This window comes from Zootoca vivipara, chromosome 5, assembly GCF_963506605.1.
Source record: "Zootoca vivipara chromosome 5, rZooViv1.1, whole genome shotgun sequence".
NCBI classification, from domain to species: domain Eukaryota; kingdom Metazoa; phylum Chordata; class Lepidosauria; order Squamata; family Lacertidae; genus Zootoca; species Zootoca vivipara.
Genome location: NC_083280.1, coordinates 66,075,165 through 66,089,346, shown reverse-complemented (window position 1 = coordinate 66,089,346; position 14,182 = coordinate 66,075,165). Strand labels below are relative to the sequence as shown.

The following is a 14,182-nucleotide window of genomic DNA, read 5'->3' as shown; positions in this document are numbered from 1 at the left end:
CAATAAGAAATTATGCCTGCACAATATCAGACGTGCACAATTTGTGACCCCAAAAGCTGGATTCAGCCTACCAGAAGCTCAATAAATCTCCTATTTTTACTGCCTGCCTGGGCCTGCAAAAACAGGAGTCAAGGACTTGGCAGCCTACCACACATTTGGGCTACATTTGGTAGAGCAGGCCAGCCTGACACCTTTTGAAATTCCCACGATGAAGCAAGACATGTTATATAGGCTGTTACACACACAAAACCACACACACACGAAACTCAAGTTAATTGCACGCAAAAACTGCAAAAAATAAAATAAAAAAATTAGCAGGGGCAATTGGAGTAAGATTTATTATTTAATTTTCTAATCTTGCTCAGCTTTTTTTCTTCTCTTTTATTTAATCAAAAGAAAGCCTATTGGCTCAACATGTTTTATCTGTGGCTAAAGGATCCTGTATCAATTCTGCCATTTGTATTGATGTAAACATCCAAAATGTATTTTGTACAGCTAACTATTTATCTCTATCCACAGTACCTATATTTTCCTTTACTGCTATGGCTAGTGGCTAATGAAAATAAAGCTTCTATCTACCTACCTACGAAACTCAAGTTAATCGCATGCTTGTTGAGGTATAAAGGAAGCGAGGAATAACCTTATCTTGCTGTAGATGGAGATTATAATTTTTGTGACTGAACTACATGTACATCCCATAATTTCTCTGAGGAGAAACAGCACCCCTCCATTTTCTTCCCCTCACACAACCTGTTTGTGGGCTAGACAGTGTGTGGGCACCCAATGAACTTCAAATATTAGGTTTTTTAACCTGGGTTTCCTCAGTCCTGGCCTAGCCTAGTCCTCTATTAACGATACTACCTAGGTTCCCAAGTGAAGCACTTACCTATACAGGAGGAAATTCCTAAGGAAGTAGGTGGTATTTTACAGTTTGGGTACAGTTTGGCTCTCACCTAGGTTTTAAGGCATATTCCACACATTATCTTTCTCTTGTAGTCTGGTCTACTGCATTTGCAAGCATAAATATTAGAATCTATTATCATTATCATTATTTAAATAGGGTTGCCATATTTCAGAAAGTAAAAACCAGGAAACCCCAAAGGTGGTTGAGCTTTTTTGTTTTGTTTTAGGAAGACCCCAAAATAGTTGAGCTTTCCCCCCCCCAGGAAACCCCCCAAATTGCTGAGCTTTTTAAAGGAAAACCCCAAAATACACCCCCCCAAAAAATGTGATTTTTCGATTGACTTGCCTAAGATCCAGGACAAAGCGCCACAGATAAAAACAAGAAGCGCTAAAAACATAGAAAAAACAATTATTGAAAACAATTAAACATCATATATATTAAAAATAAATTTTTACAATAAAAGCAGCACAGCCCCAGTTATGCTTCCTCCCTATGAGGGCTCTCAAAACTCCTGGCTCTTTCAGAATGCTTTTCTTCCCCCAGCTACACCCCCTCGCCCACCAGTTTGTGACAACATGGTTTTCACAAAAAGCAGATGGTATGCTAGATATCAGCTTTCCATGCTTCTGTTTTAATACAGCAGTCTTGTGCTTCTCTCAAGCTAACTCTAGATGAACAGGGAGGGATGAAAAGGAAGCCCATGTGCATGACACCGTACCCAGCTGAAAGGGGGACAGTCACGCAAACAAAACTGCCAAATGAGAATACAGAAAGACAGACAAAAGGAAAAGAAATAAAAAAAATTCCTTCCAGTAGCACCTTAGACACCAACTAAGTTTGTCATTGGTATGAGCTTTCGTGTACATGCATCTGAAGAAGTGTGCATGCACACGAAAGCTCATACCAATGAAAAACTTAGTTGGTCTCTAAGGTGCTACTGGAAGGAATTTTTTTATTTTGTTTCGACTACATCAGACCAGCATGGCTACCTACCTGTAAAAGGAAAAGAAACATTCTTATTCCTTTTTTCCCCTTTGGAGTCCTATGTTTGGGGCACCTGCTAAGTTCCAGGGTCTGTGTACTAATGTAGGTGGTGGATGGCTGATGGAGGACCCTGGATACGAGACAGGGAAATGTTGGTCTCCCAGGGTGAGATGCTGGGAGGAAAAAGTGGGGGTGCCAGGTGAGAGCTGGGAGGAGCAGCTACCTTTTGTGGGTATTAGGGGCTGAGAACCCTTTAGGAGACGACTCCATATTTTACTTTGTTGTTGTTGTTGTTATTATTATAATTATTATAATTATTATTATAATATTTATTTATACCCCGCCCATCTGGCTGGGTTTTCCCCGCCACTCTGGGCGGCTTCCAACAAATACCAAAATACATTAAAATATCACAGATTAAAAACTTCCCTAAACAGGGCTGCCTTTAGGTGTTTTCTAAATGTCAGGGAGTTGTTTATCTCCTTGACCTCCAATGGGAGGGCGTTCCACAGGGCAGGCGCCACTACCAAAAAGGCCCTCTGCTTGGTTCCCTGTAGCTTTGCTTCTCGCAGTGAGGGAGCCGCCAGAAGGCCCTCGGCGCTGGATCTCAGTGTCTGGGCTAAACGATGGGGGTGGAGACTTGTTCTGTTTTTGTTTTTTTTGTAGCTGTTATTGTATTGTGAAAAACTTGAATAAAAATATTATTTAAAACAAAAAAAAAATAAACAGGAAGAAACTGTCGAATGGAAGGGATGCATGCATACAATCCCAAGTAGTCAATATATCACTTCACACATCCGAAGTGTTGGTAGTATGGTACTACCGTCTTTCAGCCAACACAGGGGTCAGCAAACTTTTTCAGCAGGGGGCCGGTCCACTGTCCCTCAGACCTTGTGGGGGGCCGGACTATATTCGGGGGGGGGACCACAACAAATTCCTATGCCCCACAAATAACCCAGAGATGCATTTTAAATAAAATGACACATTCTACTCATGTAAAAACATGCTGATTCCTGAACCGTCCGCGGGCTGGATTTAGAAGGTGATTAGGCTGGCCCCCGGGCCTTAGTTTGCCTACCCATGCGCTAACACTATTACCAGGAAACTCTGATAGCAGTGTTAGCTGAAAGAGAGTATACATGAATAGGAGACAGCCTTGCCTAGCCAGCATGGCCAATGCAAGTTGTAGCCCCAAACATCTTGATCAGAAAAACGATGACCCACTCTGCAGCATCCTTAGCCGGCTGGGACAACTGCAAGCTGCAGAGTGAAACAGAAGATACTTGCTTATTCCTCTTGATTAGCCAGCCTCAGCCTCTGCCCTTTTCCTCAGTGAAGACGACAGCTTGACTGCTCCACTTCACCCTCAACCATACATTAAAATGGAAAGGGAAAATAATTGACTGAAGATTCTACAAGTAACTGACTGTGCTATGGAACAATTGTGTTGTGTAACGGTATGGAACAAAGCCATGGGGAATTGCTCTAAAAGGCATCAGAGAACAAATGTGAATTATCATGCCCACTGGCATTTTCATTAATGCAAAGCGAGCAAGCAATGGAAACTTCACCAAGGAGAGATCTGGATTTTTTTTTTGCTTTAGCATCCCAAATTCTCCAGTCCAAATAACATTGTTCAAATAAGGCATGAGGTAGGTCTCCTGTTTCCAAAACAAATTGCGTTGGCAGACATACAGAACTTGGAATATTTGACACGGATTTGGATGGAAGAGGAGGAAATGGTGAAAAAAGAGGGAGGAAGCCTTGAAAATGGAAAGGTAGAGTTTTATGGAACGAAGACACAAAGGCATTTATTCATTCGCTCACTCACTGTCAGTATAACACAGACATCTGGCAGTATACAAAAGGCTTTGAGTTGTCAGAGAGGACCCATTGAAATGAATGGCTATAATTAACTTTGGTCTGTTAATTTCAATAAGTCTACTCTGAATAAAAGTATATTTAAACAACTCAGGACCACAATAACTTAAGGACCGCCTCCTTCCATATGAACATGCCCAGACCCTGAGATCATCTTCTGAAGCCCTTCTTCATGTACCTCCTCCTCGAGAGGTCTGGAGGGTGGCAACACAAGAACGGGCCTGTTCTGCAGTGGCTCCCTGTTGGGGAATGCTCTCCCCAGAGAAGTTCGCCTAACGCCTTCATTACACACCTATAGGCACCAGGTAAAAATGATCTTCTTTAACTAGGCCTTTGGTTGACTGACATTCAATGCCCTTTTAAAATGTGGTGGTTTTTTTCTGGGGGTGTTATTGGGTGGTTGTTGTTGTTATTTTGATTGTGTATTCTGTGTTTTTATATTGTGATTTTATCCTGTGAACCCCCCTGAGACCTGCGGGTATAGGGCAGTATAATACTACTATTGCTAATAATAATAATAATAATTGATGACAAACCTTTATTGCTTTGCCTCTTATTGAAGTTCAACAGAATATGCCAACCAAAAAAACCCAAAAGATACAGAGGGCTAAAAAAAGAAGGTTATTTCAATGGGAAACTTGGGGGAAAGAGGAGCTATGCAAGGATGCGAGCTTAAATTTAGGGACTGCCCATGGAGTCCAATGAATGCTCCAACCCTAAAATTAAGGAATGGACCCACCTTGTGATTACCTGTCTCTTGGGACACCCTTGCATTCCCAGTTCAGGAAAGCCTTTATGTTACTACAGGGGAATGCTGGGGTGGGGGGTCTAATTGAAATTGAAAATAATTCCCGCTCTCCTGAAATCCACCTGACAATCTGTAAAAAGCCCTCTTAGCACTTGTTTACACACAATTTTGCAGTCGTAAGCATGTTAAGTGGTGACCTGCATGTGGGAATGAGCTGCTAAGGATAACACCACAGATGAAGCTTTCATATTTTAGTCACCAGGCATCCCCTCAACCTTGATGCTGTGCTGGAGCTGTAAGTCATCAAGGGCAATCTGGACACGCTCCATCATGTGTGGCGGCCGAGGGTGCAATCCTATACGCAGTGTTGCTAGCCTGATCATCCCTGTCATTTTATCAATTTGGCTTGGGCTGGTGGGAGTTGCAGTCTAACAACATCTGGGGAGCATCACATTGGCTACCCTTGCTTTACACACTTACCTGGGAGTAAATCCCATTGAACTCAGGGGCTGTTCCTTCCAAGCATCCATGTTTATGACTGCACTGTTAATGTGATGGATATTTAAAATCTCACTTACACATGTGGATGAGGAACTTCCTATTATTTATTACATTTCCCCCCTTCAATATTTTTTTAAAAAACCTTATGAAGTCAGCAGAAACGTTTTAATTGCAGAAAACATTGATTTAGAGGCTGAAGTTGAGCTTGAAATAATAGCTGGCGTTTATTCACAGCTAAACCGAACCTACCTTCGATTTTTAAAGGCATTTTGATTTAGCCATTTCAAAGGCCATTAAAATGCTGCCACCCACTGCCTCTTTAAAATACTGCATCTTAGAACAGGATTGCCTCATCCCCTGCAAGACTGGTTCCCAGTGCAACATGGGAAACACTTCCAGGTTCATTAAATGGTAACCCTTCAAGTGCCAAACATTTCTCCCACCCGATAAACCCAATGCAAGGAAGTGCTAGACTTGAAACATGTCAAAATATTGTTTCTTTGGAAGCTTAACTCTGACAGTTAAGTGTCACAGTGGGGATTCAATTTGATAAACTCATGCTGCTCCTGGTTTTTAAGTTTTACTTGCAGCCTTTTTGCATTCTGAAACTGAATGTTTGGGAACTTGTGTTTCCGGAACCGCCCCCCCCCCCAAATTCAGTGGAAAGTGGCAATAGCCATGGACTGACACCAATTTTTGTTTTTAAATTACCGACTCATTTTGAGAGAGAAAAACCATCTTAATAATTAAAATATTTTCACATGTAGGGTGAAATTGCTAAAGGTAAATGTCAAGTAAAAATAAGCTTAAACTTATAAATGAGGGAGGAGCTTTTGTCTTCCCATTAAAGGAGTCTACCCATTTGAATGTGTTCAAACTGATCAGGATAAATATTAGGCTGCAGCCTGCTCAAGATTCCGTGTCCTGTGAAATAGTCTTCAATTGCAGCATCACATCCACAAGAGAAAGGGCATTAAAGCAACAAGGAGAAACAAAAATAAAATTAACATAGATGAGTAACATGGAAATGCCACAATTCTAAGTGACAGAAGCAACCCGCAGAAATCACTACACATCTCTCAGTATTTCCAGTTATTATACTATCATTTCCTTTGTTATGAGACCTGGTAAACGGATAAGATAAACCAAATTATGCACTGCCCCCAAGATTAGGTCCAGACCCCATTCAGAGCTTCAGAAAACAGCATGCCTCAATCTGAAGGGTTTTGAAGGCTGTTTAACTCAGTATTAGGGTCCAAGGCAAAGTCTCTTTGGTGGTGGGGAGGTTTCATCCTCCACCCCTCAATTTGCTGTTGGGAAATAAACAATAATCTATATTTGTTTTCATTTTGAAAAGTGGGTGGAATTTGCATGCCCAGCATCCCTCTAGACCTAGAGAGTATTCAAACTTCCAAAGCACAAGCAAACAGGTCCAAGAATCTTTCTACTGGACATGTTGAAATTCTGATTTTTTGATTATTATTTTTTAAAGGAAAAACCTTACAATTTCCCCTGCAACTGTGGCTAGAACTAGGTGAGAATGCTTAGTAACTCCTATACGTAGCTTTCTATGGGCTGGGATGTTTTGTTTATCTATCTAATCTATCTATCTATCTATCTATCTATCTATGCATCACCTGAGATATCTGTTTCCGTACCTGTAGTCTAAAGTAGCACAGCCCAGGCACCTTAATGACAATTATGCCTTCAGTTGTCCTAGATGTAATGGACAAAGTAATTACGGATTTATATGCCACACTTAAAAAACAAAACCAGCGAACCTCTCTGGATGGCTTGCAATAAAGACAACTGAAATACATAACCATTCCAAGATGGAATCTGCATCAGAACGAAACACATCGGGAGAACAGACAAAACCTGACCCACATGAGCTTACGTACAGCACTTGCCAGAATGCATAACAAATACAAAGATCTTTGCCCGGTGCAGAAATGGCATCAAAGACGGTACTAGCTGAGCCTCCCTAGGGATAGATTCCCTTTTCAATCACGGCATTTCATCTCTCCAATTGCCACATGCCTAACATCAAATGGCTGGGGCAGAGGGATGTCTCCAATATGTCCACAAAGTTCAGATATACATTTCCATATCTATTACACTACATAAAAACACATATAAATTACATTAATTAGAGAACATTGGGGTCTTCACAATGCCAGTATGAACTGACAGCCAGCCAGCATGGAAGCCCTGGCTGCAAATCCTGTCAGCCATGACAATCTCTCTCAGCCCTACCTACCTTGCAGGGTTGTTTTTTGAGGATAAAACGGGAGGGAGGGGAGAGAACCACGTATACTTCTTTGAGCTCCTTGTGAGAAGCGAACGATATAAATATTAGCAAGCAAGCAAACAAACAAACAAACAAGTATGTAAAACAAAACTAAACGAGGAGCCTTACAGTTCACAATGTCTCCCTGAAGCTGAAGAATCTGTGGGACAGGCATTGTGAGAATAACTATGTCAAACTGGTCTGAGGAGCCTGTATTGATGGAGACCTCCCACTTCTCATCTCTGAGGCAGATTTGTGTAACGTGGTGGTTATAGAAGATATCAGCACCTGCTTCGAAAGAAAGAGAACCTAACAGATATCTGAACCAATTAACGGACAAACATCACCTGTGCTTTAGTCACATCAAGGCTGGTGCTACACACTTTACTCACAGATGCCTTTGAAGGCTGTCCAGCAACTTCATCCTCTGAAGAACACAGCTGCGCAGGTTTTGACCGGACACAGTTAGGCAGAACATGCGACTCCACTTCTTTCCCATCTGCATTGGCGCCTGGTCTGTCTCAAGTTCCACATAAACCTGTTTGTGCACTAGATCAGAGCAGCCTTTCCCAAATATGTGCGCTCCAGATGTTTTGGACAACAACTTCCACCAGTCCCAGTTGGCACAGCCGTGCTTGTTGCAGCTGACAGGAGTTGTAGTCTAAAACATCTGGACAGCACCAGGTCGGCAATGGCCACCCCAGGGAGGCCCTCCTCTGGGTTTTTCTGCCATCTTGGATGAGGTGGGCTGTGACAGTGGCGAGGGGAAGGTTCTCCATTGTGGAAACTCACTTTGGGAATTATCCCAGCGCCTTCCTGTGCATATCTACTGAGAGGCAAGTCCTGTTCAACAGGGCTTGAATACGGGACAGTGCCTGAAATATTTTACACACTTCCCTGTGATTAAGAGCTATTGAACCCAACAAGGCTTACCTCTGAGTAGACACATATGTTGGAAATGCCTTTTCAGTGACAAAGACCTTTACATTTTCTAAGGTTTTTTAGTTTTAGGTGGTATTTTATGTAGCTGTTCATTATTCTCTTTCATTTATAACTGTTGTTTTTAAATTGTATTGATTAGTTTGTATCTTTCTTTCTTTTTGTCACATTGAAGCAACTCCACTGCAACTAATGGACCTTATTTTCACATGGTTTTCCTCTAGCAGCTGAGAATAAGCCAGCTAAATATGACATAGGTTCTTGGCTTTAATCCCACCTTAAATCACAAATCCTCTCTGCTCCGTGAAGAGACAGAAAGAAAAACAAATCTGCAAATATTCATTTCTCTCCCAGCACCTTCCTGGCTAGACCTCACTTGCTAGCTTGTCCTTCTGTCTGGCCTGCCACACCAGTTAATGCTAGTGATATATTAACTTTCTGGTTTTCTCCTCTGAAATGAACTACTGTACTCAGAGGGTAGACTATGAGAGTCAAAGTGCAAGTCTGGGACACTGAAACAAGCAAGGGAGAGTAGGGTAGGTATGTATGTAAGAGAATGGAAAGAATTTGGGGCTCTGTTTCTTCCAGCCAGATGGAACCCAACTTGAAGAGGTTCAACATCTTTTTATTTGGTCTTCATTAGTTAATCTCAGGCCTGTGATAAGGAAAGCAGCCATCCTCAAAGAAACAAATCTGGCATTCATAACTGACACCTGTTTGGTTAAGAGAGCCAGCCAGATCTTGCTCACCTGCTTGGAGTGGTAGTCAGGAAGGCAAATTAGCACATCCCCGATGGCTTTTAGAATGGACTGCAAGACCTTATGCAAACGGCAATGGGGAGATGAGATCACCTTGGCTGGATATTTAACTGCTGCAGCAGATGTTTTACTTGTCTGCAATTTGCTTTTATTAACAGTGGATGCTGCAGTTTTAATTATGAGTGGAAGAACCTACCAGCTTCTCCGGAGCCATTTTATCATCATAACCAAGTTGGAAGCCCAAATGAAAAAGGCCAGAAACTGCTTTGCCACCATGCACAAAATAATTTGCTGAATCGAGCACAGGATGCAGAGAGAGATAAATGTTTTAACTAAATTATGTAAAATAACGCAGAGACAGGCCAAATCCAGTAGCTCTGTTTCTGATCCACCATTCATTAGTGTGTGTGTGTGTGTGTGTGGAAAGAGAAGCATGAATTTATAGTAAGAAATAAAAATAGACTAGGGTTTATCCACAATAAGATGTCACCTGTCAAATGTGATTTTATAAACACACCAAGAATGCAATTCTGTACACACTGGCCAGAAAGCAAACTGCACTGTTCTCAATGGAGCTTACTTCCGATTAAACATGTAGGATTGCACTGAAAGATTCACTTTTAAATGTGGGGCATGCTTCCACAATAATATATTTAGGATCATTGTTTCAAGGTCTTTACCTGACTCCTTTAAATAGTGCTTCACAATTGATGAAATTCCCTCTGGTGTTACAAAATTCTCCGCCCCTTCCTTCATCTGCATTCCTTCTACAGGGGCAGTCAATGGCCGCAGCACTCCGTGAGTCAGCAGATCTTCATAAAAGCTGAAAACAAGCAAAACAAAAGCATAAACACATCAATGTCAAATTGCCTATAGTTACTGTATTAGCTACCGTGTTTCTCATATTATAAGACACGTCTTATATTTATTTTTTCCTCAAAAAAACACACTATGGCTTATTTTCAAGGGATGTCTTATTTTTTTCCTCCTCCTCCTGCCGCGGCCGGCATTGCTGCTGTGCCTATCACTATGTCTTATTTTCGGGGTATGGCTTATATTCCTTGAATGCTTAAAAATCCTGCTATGGCTTATTTTATGGGTATGTCTTAAAATATGAGAAACAGGTATGTCCCCAAAAGGATGCTTCTGTTTTAAATACCCAACTTGAAGTTGAGTGATCACATTCACAACCATTAAAATCAAAAGGAAGAATATCCACGTGCGCAGCAATGGCCTTCGCATTCACCAGAAAGCTATTGCTACTTAAGATAAATGATCAAGAACGGATTTCACAGCCCTACCCTAATTTTAAGATCTGATTGACCAGTTTATGTGTGCTTATTTGTGTGTATGAATCTAACCCAGGCATCCCCAAACTGCGGCCCTCCAGATGTTTTGGCCTACAACTCCCATGATCCCTAGCTAACAAGACCAGTGGTCAGGGATGATGGGGATTGTAGTCCAAAACATCTGGAGGGCCGAAGTTTGGGGATGCCTGATCTAACCTGCTGCTCTCAAGATGCTATGTAAGAATGTAAGACAGTTGTCAACCATAGGTTCCCATAGGTTGGGAATAACAGCACTCTCCCCATTTGTGATTCCAAGCAACTAGCATTCAGAGGAATATTTTCTTCAACAAAAAAAAAATCCTTTCAGTAGCACCTTAGAGACCAACACGGCTACCTACCTGTAACTATTTTCTTCAACAGTAAATGTAAAACCCCAACTACCAACCCCAGTCAGTATTGCCAGTGGTCAAGGATGCTGGGACTTCAAGAATGTTTGGTACTAGGGCACTTTGGCCACTCCCAATGCTTGACAATACATCAGGCCTGAGGAACATTTGGCCCTCTGGATATGCACAGAATGCAGGCATGGATCAGCTTCCTGAAAAAGGCCTGAAAGTGCATGAATGCTGCCTGCTGAAACCTCAGAAGGCAAAGGTCTGTTAGTGCCAGTGTCCTCCTGCAACTAGTAAAACCAGGACAAATGATGCAAAATATCTGAATCTGCAGTAGAAATGACGTAAATTAAGAAAAAACAAATAAGCAAGCTGCAAAATATGTTTATTTTAGTCAGGCCTTTATTCTCTTCTGTGATGAATTAATTGCTACACACCCAGTTTAAAGGGAATGCAATGTGGAATTAATTTGGATGACTACATTATTGGGCACTCCTATTGTTATTCTATTATAAAATCTTGAGCACAGCCTTGGGAGAGCAATTGTACCCTGGGAGAGATTTTTTTAAAATAACCCACTGAGTAAGTAAATAATAAATAAAAATTGTCCTGATTACACAAGTCACAAAATCTGGCTTTCCTTGGTGAAGGGATCTGGATTTAATTTATTTCATTCTAGCACAGACTCTTTTTCAGCCCAGTTCAAATAACATATCCCTACGTTCCACGGGAAGGAAGCAGCAGGTGTATGGGGCTGCACAGGTCACCCAATGCATCAGTGGTGGGCAGTCTGTGCCCTCCAGATGTTGTTGGACCTCGGTTTACATCAGGCAGTATGGCCAATGGTCAGGAATGATGGGAGTTGGGAGTCCAGGCCACATTTTCCCACCCTTGCCTAATGTTCTGGTTGGGAGAAGCAAGCCCTCCTGCCCCCCCCCAAGATAAAGCAGCAATCTACAGCTGGAAGCAGGTATGAAGGTGCCCAATTCCCTCTCTCTTCCCAGGGAAAGATGACTACACCAGTGTTTCTCAACCAGTGTGCCTCCAGATGTTTTGGGACTACAACTCCCATCATCCCTAGCTAGCAAGACCAGTGGTCAGGAATTATGGGAGTTGTAGTCCCAAAACATCTGGAGGCACACTGGTTGAGAAACACTGGACTACACAGTTGCTCATCATCACACATTTATCATCACACCTATCAAGCTTACCAAGAATTGAAGCTACTCAAATTCTTGTTGAAGCTACCCACGTTCTTACCACACTTCTGTGTCCGAAGGAAAACACAAGGATAAACAACGTGACATGGGAGAACATGGAAAGGAAATAATGCATGGTACCTGCCATGCCACCTACCCATGTTTCCACAAAATAGTCCTGTGTAATTACTCTGCCGATAGAGACTCAGGAGGTGCCTTCTCTTTCAACTTCAAAAAACATGCTGAAAACTTTCGTATTCTGTCAGGTTTATGCAGGCAACTAGGAATGCACATTTCTGTAACTGTTAGCTGATCTATGATTTTGAATGCTTGTTTTTTTTATAATAGTATGGTTTTGTGAACTTGAAGAGTTCACTCGCATGAGATGTGGTTCCTTGGCTACATGCCTGGCAGCAGCTACTACCCACCACGTACAGAGGAAAAGAACAAATTGGGCCCCAACCTGTCAATTACATCAGAGGTCCATGTTCAAAGCTACAAATGGAACTTTCTTTTTAACAAGCAAGTGATTTAGATCAGGGTTGTGCCGTATGTGAAGGGAAATATCTGTCTAGGGCCTCCCTTGCCATGTGCCGGGTTGCTTCGAGCCACCATTTTAAGTTTTCCCACAATACCTTGAAGCACTTGATATAGTACTGTTCGAGGCCAGTAAAATGGTCGCCAACAGGCACTGATTGGAAGAGCAGCGTCACGAGGTAAGCCTACCGGATGCATGGAGGACAATTTGCCGAGGACTGCTTCAAGCCCGTATTCAGTCGTAAGAACAGCCCTCTTCCAATAAACTCTACTTCTGAGCTTCCATAGGCACTGGATCAATGCAGACATACCAATTGATCAGGCAAAAGTAGGCTGCCAAACTCAAACCTTCCACAGGTTTTTGATGTCAAGAAATGAACAGGTGAAGCTTTTTACAGAATGGAGATAGGTAGGGCTGCTAGCTAAAACTGTCTGCTACTCACACTAAAGGCATAGGTGCATTAGCTGGTTGAGAACTTGGCAACCTTACACTACCTGCTCTGTGAAACAGAAGGCTAAACTTGATGGAAAAAAATCTCAACTTTCAAAGTATCCTTATGTTAACAAAGATTTGCAATTGCTCTTTCATATACGAAGAATGTGCAAGATTTGTGCCATGAGTCACTTAGGATGCCCCAACAGTCATACAGACACCAATGCTTCACAAATGATGGAATACAACTGTAGCTTACAAGTGTGTACAAAATTAAAGCAACCTCTTATTTTTTAAAAAAGCAAAAAGTTAAACAGTAAAAAGCTGAGCATGAACAGAGAAAATGCAAACAGATTCTCTCTCAAGAGTTTCAGTAAGATCTAATTAGCAAAATTGAGGTCCTTTCATTAGCTGTGGCTCTTTCCTTCTTAAAAGTCACTCTACCAAATTCCCTTTAATATTTCATTCATTGGTGCTCAGCAGTAGATTGCAATGTAATCAATAACCACGCGTTGCTATAACAGTATTGGCAGGGCTCACCCTTGACATAGGAACCCCCCACCCCCAAAAAAGAGAAACCCAACCCGTTGTCATTCATTTCCCCCGCTCACCCTTGATGCTTTTTGGCATATTCGGGCATCCGAGTGACGTACTGGGCTCCTAGATCTGCCGTGCATTTCGGATCCTGAGTGCTGCGGCTTGTAGCCATTCTTCCCCCTTAAAAATCACGTGCGTGGAGACAAGGAAGTTTTTTAAAGCACAGCCGCGCGTATCCAATCAGCTTCCTCCGTGGGGCAAAATAAGCCAGTGGCGCCTAGTAACTGGGAAGCAGCAGGGGCATGGTTTGTTGCCTAGCGCTTAATTAAGAGCTCAAACCCAGATAAGTGTATCTATAGGGTTGCTGCCTAAAGCTGTCTGCTTAGGAACCCGGTTCCAAGTTATAAAGACCCAACAACCCCAGCTTCGTCCGGAAGGGGAATTTTCACCGTGCATATCGGGGGAGAACAGACTTCAGGGCTGTGTGTTTTCCCTCCACCCCAAATCCACTAGCTGCTGCTAGGTGCAAAGGACACGCATTCGTTGGTTGGTTGGTTGATTGATTGATAGACTCTCTACAAACCTATAAATATACTGTACCCAAGCGATGTAGAGTGTTAAAACACAACAGCTCTTCCAAACAAAAATCGAGTCCGGGTTAACTCGAGTTTTCTGCGGTCTAATTTGGAAAGCGCGTGCGTCATTTTATTAAACAACGGTGAGTCAGAAATCCTTGACGCTCCCCTGGCAAATCAGCCTGAGATCTATTAGATCCCGATCTATCTTACTC

General features: G+C 42.2%; 1 protein-coding gene across 4 annotated transcripts in view; it reads right to left on the bottom strand.

Moving 5' to 3' along the window:
• Positions 1 to 14,182, bottom strand: part of RNLS (renalase, FAD dependent amine oxidase) — a 119,072-nt gene that overhangs the window by 104,356 nt on the left and 534 nt on the right. For 2 of the 4 annotated variants that reach the window (XM_035138364.2, XM_035138362.2), the window contains exons 2-4: positions 13,467 to 13,572; positions 9,686 to 9,828; positions 7,438 to 7,599 (exon numbers count right to left, since the gene is read on the bottom strand). In XM_035138364.2, the coding sequence (XP_034994255.2) occupies positions 7,438 to 7,599; positions 9,686 to 9,828; positions 13,467 to 13,572 (411 nt within the window). The remainder of the gene's footprint in view (positions 1 to 7,437; positions 7,600 to 9,685; positions 9,829 to 13,466; positions 13,573 to 14,182) is intronic. The other 2 variants (XM_035138363.2, XM_035138366.2) reach the window with 2 other exon arrangements.